General features: G+C 33.1%; 1 protein-coding gene across 1 annotated transcript; it reads right to left on the bottom strand.

Annotated features, from left to right (window-relative positions):
- Positions 1-390: 390 nt before the first annotated feature.
- Positions 391-8454, bottom strand: LOC136801058 (uncharacterized). Its single transcript, XM_067057684.1, has 14 exons — positions 7805-8454; positions 6605-6741; positions 6246-6354; positions 5426-5620; positions 4856-4967; positions 4479-4636; positions 4041-4178; positions 2918-3049; positions 2481-2601; positions 1987-2020; positions 1805-1953; positions 1091-1140; positions 828-899; positions 391-584 (listed from the first exon to the last, which is right to left on the bottom strand). The coding sequence occupies exons 6-14, from the start codon at positions 4584-4586 to the stop codon at positions 540-542; spliced, it is 849 nt and encodes a 282-aa protein (XP_066913785.1). The 5' UTR covers positions 4587-4636; positions 4856-4967; positions 5426-5620; positions 6246-6354; positions 6605-6741; positions 7805-8454; the 3' UTR covers positions 391-539.
- Positions 8455-8705: the final 251 nt, after the last annotated feature.

Genomic DNA, 8705 nt, shown 5'->3' with positions numbered 1-8705 from the left:
AAAACCTTAAGATAAAAAGTCTTTGACATCGACGTAAAAAAATGTATCCTAGTTGTTTCAAATTTGACATAAAATATAACGTTTGCTTCACAAATATTACAGTACAGTGTAATTTACCAATAAAAATCTTTCTCTTTTCCTTTTTAAATGTTTAACATAATATTTACATTGAAATGAATTTTAAAATATTTGCTGCTTAAAAATAAAAACAAATTGGACAATGTTTTAATGTAATCGATATTGAACCTAACTAATATAACAACCACGACCGTCAAGGGATCAATTATCAAAAATATTTTAGTAATTAGGCCTAATTAGACTAACACATACACGTTTCTGATTTAATTATTGAAGGAATCGCACGTTTCATGGTCTGCAAAGCCTTATCTTGTATAAAAGCGTGTATAAAAGATTAGTTTAGGTCTTTTAGTTATAAAAAAGAAATATTTGAACACAAAAATTGTTACATAAACAATAAAAACACTAAATCAAAACAAAAGAATCGTTTTCAAAGCCAGTAAAATTTCCCTTCTCTTCTACTATTCCTCAAACATCAGTTTGGCTCGTTTGATATCTTCGTATGCCTAAAAATATCAATGTAAATTTCATACAACATCAACTGTCAATCGTCCTTAGAAATTTGTAATAAATTCCTCAATTCCCCTTGAAGATCGAATTAGTGAGTGTCAACTGTTTCATGGCGTAATACACGGAAACAGCCCGATCTAACCGTAATGACAAATTTAAACAGATTTTTTTCTCAGAAAATTACCTTAGACTTGCAGGTATTTGAATAGCTTTTCAAATTAAAAAAAAATCGAAATTACCTGCTTGTAAATACGTTTATTAGGAGTATTCATTTCTTCATACTTCTGCTTTGCATCTGGCGTCAGCGTTATCTTAAAACAAAAAATGATCCCAATAGAGAGGTACTCTAAACTTTTAACCAAACCGAGAAGGTACGGGTACTAGATTTTTATGACTTAGCTTGTCTTTTTTAAGTTTAGGACAGTTTTTAAGATGCCTTTTATAACTGGGTTACAGAAATATTTGAAAAATCCCAGTTTAAGAATTTTAAAAGTACACTCACTGTATCCGAGTTTGTTGGTACATCATTTTCATTGAGATTATCATCCCGACCTGAAATGCAAAACAGTTACATCGTAGATGACTTATTTTAGATCACTATTTAGAAATATATATACTCGTGTCGATACTTCTATATCGGACACACTACATCTAAAGGGCTACTTAGACTATACAATATATTGATGGAGAATATTAAGCAGATAATCGACAAGAAAATTCGAATATCAAAAAATATTCAGTCGAGCTTGATGAATATTCGACGAAGCAAAGCTTCGCCTCGTTGAATATGACACCGCCTCGGGTTAATAAATCTCAATAACCAACTTTTACTTATTGAATATCTGCTTTATATCCGTCAGTTGCTTAGAGCATGGACATGCTTAGAGGTAGGCGATAATCGACAATATGGCTTGCGGACCGTAATGTGCGAAGTAAACAACTGATACTCTATTATAAAAAGGAAAGTTTTCTTTCTGTAAACAATCCCCCTGTATTGTTGAAATATTGCAAATCGAGCTGACAATATATTGCGAACATCTTGTAGTGTATGCAGATTCTAAGAGGTGGTACTGGTACGCTATTGACTTTTCTAGAATAATTCTTTACTCTTGTTAAGGGTTCCGTATAACCCAACCCCAATCGTCTATGCATTGTTAAACACCATAGGGTATAATTCTCATATCAATTTAGTGTCGACGCAATATAAATCCCATACCATACTCTTGATAAAATTCTTTCACTTTTGAATACAATTCAGTCACTAATGATGCCGACTGGACTTCGGACGCTGGTGCTTCTGGAATATCAGCAATTCCACAAACTAGGAGCAAAGAGAATTGATAGAAATTAATGACATCCCTTATACTTTTTCGCAAAAATACTTGAAGGCGAAATGACTATCTGGAAATTTCTGACCAAGGAAACTTGCATGCTGAAAAAAAATTGTAATCAATTTAGTTTACGCTTTTAAGATCAATCATCACCATACAGGTTTTGGAAAATATCAAATTTAAGTGTATCTAAATGTATATGGTTTTGCAACTTTGACAAGTTTTGAATTGAAAAGATAACCGAGTGGTATATTATCATAAATTCCAAAAGAGATTTGATAATTTTTGAAATTTTTCAAAGTGGTATAATGCCCAAAGATGGAAAATTCACTGATCTGAAAATGGTAGTTAAACCACATATCGATCAGGAGATGATTTTTAGGCGTAGTGGTATAGTGGTTATGATCTTTGACTCCCGCCTGGGAGGCCCAAGTTTAATACCCACCGTGTCTCCACGATTCACAATAATTGATAAAACAAAAAGCTCATTTCCATAAATCCGTAAATTAGTTATTTTGTTCCAGTGATTTGAGAGTAAAATTCTTTTAATCAGGGCTTAACCTCGACTTTTGTTGCTTTTGTCTGCCTTTTTCCAATCTGGCCAGCAAACATTTTTGTTGGTGAATCTCACGCGTACGTTGTGAGCGTGCTTACCATATGTCCCCAAGTAAAGCTCCATTTCCTAAGGGATATAAAGGAACATTTTTCACCAAATATATAGCAGGGTGTCAGACCTGGAGCACCGTGACCTATTTTTAATACCTAGTCCATTCCAATGAACAGTAAGTTCACGATATTTTTAAGTAGGACTGATTAGGCCCGGGCAAACCTTTTATGAGCAAAAGAGTGATGTCATAGGCTAAACTGCAAGGGAAAATAAGATTTTTTAATGTAAAAATAAACGAACACAACTCCCTTACTCAGACACAAAGAAATACAACTGTTTTAAGACCAATTACCTGTCAATTAAAAAATCATATATCATCTGAATGACTAACCTTAAAAGTGACTGAATGAAGGCATTTCATCTTGTCCGAATGGATTGCCACTGCTGGGATTATATCACCTCTTTCTTTCCCTTTAGTATCTGTTCTTTTAAATCCTGTAAAGGGATGGAACCAAGTGGTTGCCTGAAAACATAAAACAATATTTATGAGGACGGCCAAATCTAAAGACAAAAGAAATGGGACAGTTTTCTTGAGAAAAAAAACTGTTTGAGTACATTTCCGGTCCATGCAAGCTATAACATCTACCATCTAAAATCGGGCTCCGCTTTTCTTTGGGCATTGCAATTTTGCATCAGTGTGAAAATTGATGAACAAATATTTAGTAGATTTTCAATACAACTGTTTTTCCGGCCTTTGAAGGAATTCTTCAATCTTTATAAATTTGGTATCGTTGGAGAGACATTTGTGAGTGGAACAATTTGAAATAAAGAAATCTTTGAAAAAATTCTGAAAATGAAAATGAAAATGAAGAAGAAAAAAATGAAGATCTTGTAGAAAAGTGGTATAACTATCATTTTCACTGAAGTGAATCCTTGATCATCGAACGCCATCACTGTGAAAAAATTTCTCAAATACAATCATTCATTCAAAAGATATCAAACAAAGTTATAAGCTGATTGACGTCTAAAAACGCTGTTTTCTGCTGTTTTTTGGGGTCAGTCACTTATTAACTTTGTATCATAACTTTATATTGAATAAATATTTCAATGAAATTTCTTCACAGTGATGACCTCCTAAGATCAAAGAATCTCTCCAGTGAAAATGAAAGTTATAGCAGCTTTCTACAAGATCTTCATATTTTTGCTCTTCGTTTTTAGAATCTTTTTAAAAACTTTTTTATTTTAAATTGTTCCAGTCAAAAATATCTCTCCAACGATATCAAATTTTGAAGAATTCCTTCAAAAGTTATAGGTAAAAGAAAAAAGAGTGCACACTTATCGTGAACTGACTTTAGTTACATTTTATTACCGAAAAGTTTTGATGTTAAAAAAGTGCACCTTTATTTGATACCATGTGGCGACCACTCTCAAGAGACTCTCTCATTACCTTGAGAATATCAAATGAAAGTGCACATATAATACGAATGGACTTTCTTTCCGTTTCTAAAAGTTACCTCGGTATCAGATTTAATTAGATCCAGGACTTCAACCCAAAACTTTTCTTTATCAATCGAATTGGCATGGCCAACAATCTTGTTGTAGATAGCTGAGGGGCTAATATAGTCCCTATCATTCTCATACTGAGCGAGGAGCTGAAAAGAAGAAAACCGCAGATTTGCATTCTGGAGCATGTACCTGATTGTCTTTTGTCTATTGTAGAAATTTGAAAAAGTTTTTTCTGGAAATCAAGCTCAGTATTATTTAAGGGTTAATAATTAGCATCTTTGTGCAAAAAATCTGAAAAATTGAATGAGCCAATTTTGAGAAAAGCTGGTAACGAATGAGCAAACTAACGAACGGACAAAATAACTAACAAACATAGGTTAATTCATAAGACTTCCACAAAGATTCAAAAAAGAAAAGAATGAAGAGCACAATAAAAAATCACCAACCAGGAAAGCAATTATCACGTTGTCGCGCTTGGCGTCTAACAAGCGTGATTTAATGTCGTTGCGTGAACTGATAATTTCATTGGCAACTTCGTCTGCAAATCTTTCCATCGTTATAAAACCATATCATTGTGCCAGGTACACCAGGCGATGAGAAATCCCTAAAATCAAGAGAATAAAACATGAAATATTTTTTGGTGTTGTCATGGGTTGTCATTAAACACACCGCCTGAGCACTGTGAACCATTATAATTCTTAACCTATGATTTTCAAAAGAGTAAATCACCAATACTCTCATTCTTTTCTATAAACTCTGTTTTCTATGTGATTCTAATAGAATTATGTAAAAGCCTTCGAAAACAAATAAAATGATTACTTACAGGATTTGATTCAACCAATTTTGTCAAATCATTATCCAAAGCCCTTTTGTCTACGACATTGTCAAAGTCTTCCCCCTCTTCACATGTCATAATTTGGATTCGTGTGTCCAGCCTAAAGAAAATTGACCAATGACTTATTCTACTCTTTAACTTGCTAACCGCACTGACACAATTTCAGTATCTTTAAAGTCATTCGTAGGCCCAATTGTAAAATCCATATAAGCCAAGTTAATTTTAATTCACACCCAAGGATCAAACGTAGAAAACTTTAGCAATATGAAAATCATTTTACATAATATAGTCTCCAGCCTGGCCCAAAGCTTTTAATCTCGTTTGGGCTAAAACTTGTGACCACCCTAAAAATGAAAAAAGTCTTCGGCTTGCCCCAAAGCTTTGAGGGGACTGACAGACACAGATACATACATACACATAATTCTAACTCAACTAAAGTCGAGAATATTGAATCACTCTAGTGATTGGAAATGCAAAAGGGTTATTGTAAAATGATTGTATTAAAGTATTCAAGACTTTTCGAGAACGTATTTAATTAAAATTAAATTAGATAATTACTTTATGTGTGGTATCAGTTGATTTGACGAGGCGAGCAGAGATGCTTTCGGTTTAAGTGTTCCACGACCAACTGAATGACACCCATAGTTGTCGTGAGCTTGGTTTAATGCCTTTCCAACCATTGACGAAGCAATCTCTAGCTCGTTGAATATAATGACCATATTAGACAAAGCTAATATTTGTAATTGTTTTGTCCTTAAGTAAAAGAAATAAAAAATCATCAGTCTGATGGTGCATTTTATATTTGAAAACAGATAGCTTTATTCATGGTCCCCAAGATGTAGGTTAGGAACTTTCAGGCGTCTGCGTAATTGCGCAAAAATTTCAACGTACTAAAGTTACCTACAATACCTTCTAAAAGTAAATAACTTTATTCCTTGCTTAAAAGATTTCAATAAGACAAACTTACAAAGTTGTTTTGATGATTTTTTGCTACCCCCCCCCCCCGGACAATATATCCTCCACCCCCCATGTAAAATTTTTTTCTGGAAGTGCCCAATCCACATTTGGAAACAGACATCATTGGTTACTTTGGCAACCAAAATATAAAGTAGCCAAATTTGAAAAATTTTTGTACCGTGAGAAAGAGCACAAAAAAGAAAAAGGTCACAACTTATGTCTGAAAATAAATGTATCAGGAGATATCAAGGCCCAATGTCGTTAAAAGATGATGTTATCAAAAAATAAAAAATGCCAATCACATAGTCAATCATAAAATCCCTTTGCACAAACTCCTGAACTCTGGAAGACATGGCGACCTCTACTAATGGAGTTTTGATTGAGATTAGTGGCAATTGAAAAGGGGATTGTATTTCTATACCTGCAAGCGTTTCGTGGTGCATTACGCTCAAGAGCCGTGTCAATGTGAATGAGATTGCGTGTATCACAGCATCTCGATTACATCGGTAATGTTTTGTCAATGATATATACTATACAAAGGAAAAAATAACAATTGGATACAGCTTCAGACAAAGTAGTTCATTTTCTCATAGACAACAATACCTTGAGGGAATCTCCCTGACAAATAATGTTTGAAATATTTCAGGCAAGGCTTTATCATTAATTTACTAATTTTCTAAAAGCCCTGATGGTTACTTTGCTTTTTTTCCTTGTACAAATCTCTTTGTCTTCAATCATCAGAAAAGGTATTAGTAAATTGAATAAAAAGAGAAAAGATACCTTCCAAACTTTCCAGCAAAATACTCTTTATCTGTAAAGAGTTTCTCTTGTACTTCGAGTTGATAACCTTGCAATTCCTTGGAAAGGATGTGAGATTTTTGAACTTTGGATAGAATAATTCCATCTTTAATGTGAATCTATAAAATAAATAATTTGAAGACATGAAATCTTTTATTTTGCCAATAACTCATTTTAGTGAATGGTAAAATCTTTTGGTTTGGAAGTAATTTTGGCGAAAGAATATTTTGCGCTTTTTCAGCAATTATTTTAGCAAACTACTAAGAATTTTATTTTTGATGCTGTAGCAAAATATTTAATTTTGGCTGATTTTGGTGAATCCAGGTGCAGCAAAGTTTGGGGAGAAATGAGAGGTGAAGAGAGAAATATTGCTACTTTTAAAATCATACTTCATCACAGAGGTCTCAGTATGGAAGTTTTTTTATCAAAGAGACAATGTAAAGGAGTTAGTTAACTTCAAAAAAATAATTGTGAGATACACTCAGTACCAAAATTCCTACTTGGGATATTGTTATTACATTATCAGAAAGTACCCATACACCATTCTGGAAGCCAATAAAGGGAGCAAGCCTGTATTCCCTTAATTCACTTCGATCTATCATCGACTCCAAATAATTGTAAAAACTATCCATAACATTAGTTTTTACAACGTCGTATATATGAACTGAGATATCCTCAACCTCTTCGAGAGATTTCCAAAAGATATCTTTAGATTTAAAGTCCAGGCATGTCAGCACAATAGTTCTGCAAAAAATAGACTTCATGACAAAAATATGCAATGCTTTATCTAATTGTCTTTAAAAATATAGACTGGTACTTTCCAAGGGGGTAATTGTCCAATTGTCCTGGGGTCCAGGCAGATTTAGGGGGAAAATTACTGAAAGATGTTTATTACATATATCATCCATCCCCATCTACAATATTTTCTAATTTAAGAAAGAACTTAGTGTCCTCATTAGTTGGTTCCCCCTCTTTCCCCACCATATTTCAAAATTTTTGGTTTCCTCTTCTTTTTTGCTTCCCCCAACTGTTTGACGATTTTGCAGTTCCCCTGTATGGTTGACATGCCTCGAATAAAGTTGGAAAGTTGGAACCCCCCTCTTTATAAGGGGAGGGGGAAGATAGGAATTAACACCTCAATGACAGTAATAGGATTTTACTAAAGATTTAAAAAAAAATTACCTTTCGATGATCTCGTTGGAGTTAACTTCCTGCCCACTAAAGTCTATTCACGATAAGTGTGCACTCTTTTTTCTTTTACCTATAACTTTTGAAGGAATTCTTCAATCTTTATAAATTTGGTATCATTGGAAAGATATTAGCGAGTGGAACAATTTAAAATCAAAAAATCTTTTAAAAAATTCCAAAAATGAAGATGAAAATGAAGAAGGAAAAAATGAAGATCTTGTAGAAAAGTGCTATAACTTTCATTTTCACTGGAGAGATTCTTTGATCTTAGGAGATCATCAATGTGAAGAAATTTCATTAAAATATTTATTCAATATAAAGTTATGATACAAAGTTAATAAGTGATTGACCCCAAAAAACAGCAAAAAACTGCAGAAAACAGCGTTTTTAGACGTCAATCAGCTTATAACTTAGTTTGATATCTTTTGACTGGATGATTATTTTTGAGAATTTTTTTCACAGTGATGACGTTCGATGATCAAGAATTTACTTCAGGGAAAATGATAGTTATAGCACTTTTCTACAAGATCTTCATTTTTTTCTTCTTCATTTTCATCTTCATTTTTAGAATTTTTTTGAAGATTTTTTTATTTCAAATTGTTCCACTCACTAATATCTTTCCAATGATACCAAATTTATAAAGATTGAAGAATTCCTTCAAAAGTTATAGGTAAAAGAAAAAAGAGTGCACACTTATCGTGAATAGACTTTAATAACATAAGCATAATGAACCTTTTTCAAGTTATCATTTTTCTTTAAAAAGCCAACAACAACAACTTTTCTCATTACGAAAGAAAAAGCCCGAAGAATCGGCCCCTCACCAGAACGAACATAAGTCTTCCCATTAGAAATGATGAAAAAAACTGGTTCATTCTCCTGAAACAAGAAAATATAC

This window comes from Clytia hemisphaerica, unplaced genomic scaffold, assembly GCF_902728285.1.
Source record: "Clytia hemisphaerica strain Z4C2 unplaced genomic scaffold, Clytia hemisphaerica genome assembly, whole genome shotgun sequence".
Lineage (NCBI taxonomy): Eukaryota > Metazoa > Cnidaria > Hydrozoa > Leptothecata > Clytiidae > Clytia > Clytia hemisphaerica.
The sequence above is the reverse complement of the archived record's forward strand: the minus strand, read 5'-3'. Positions and strand labels throughout refer to the sequence as shown.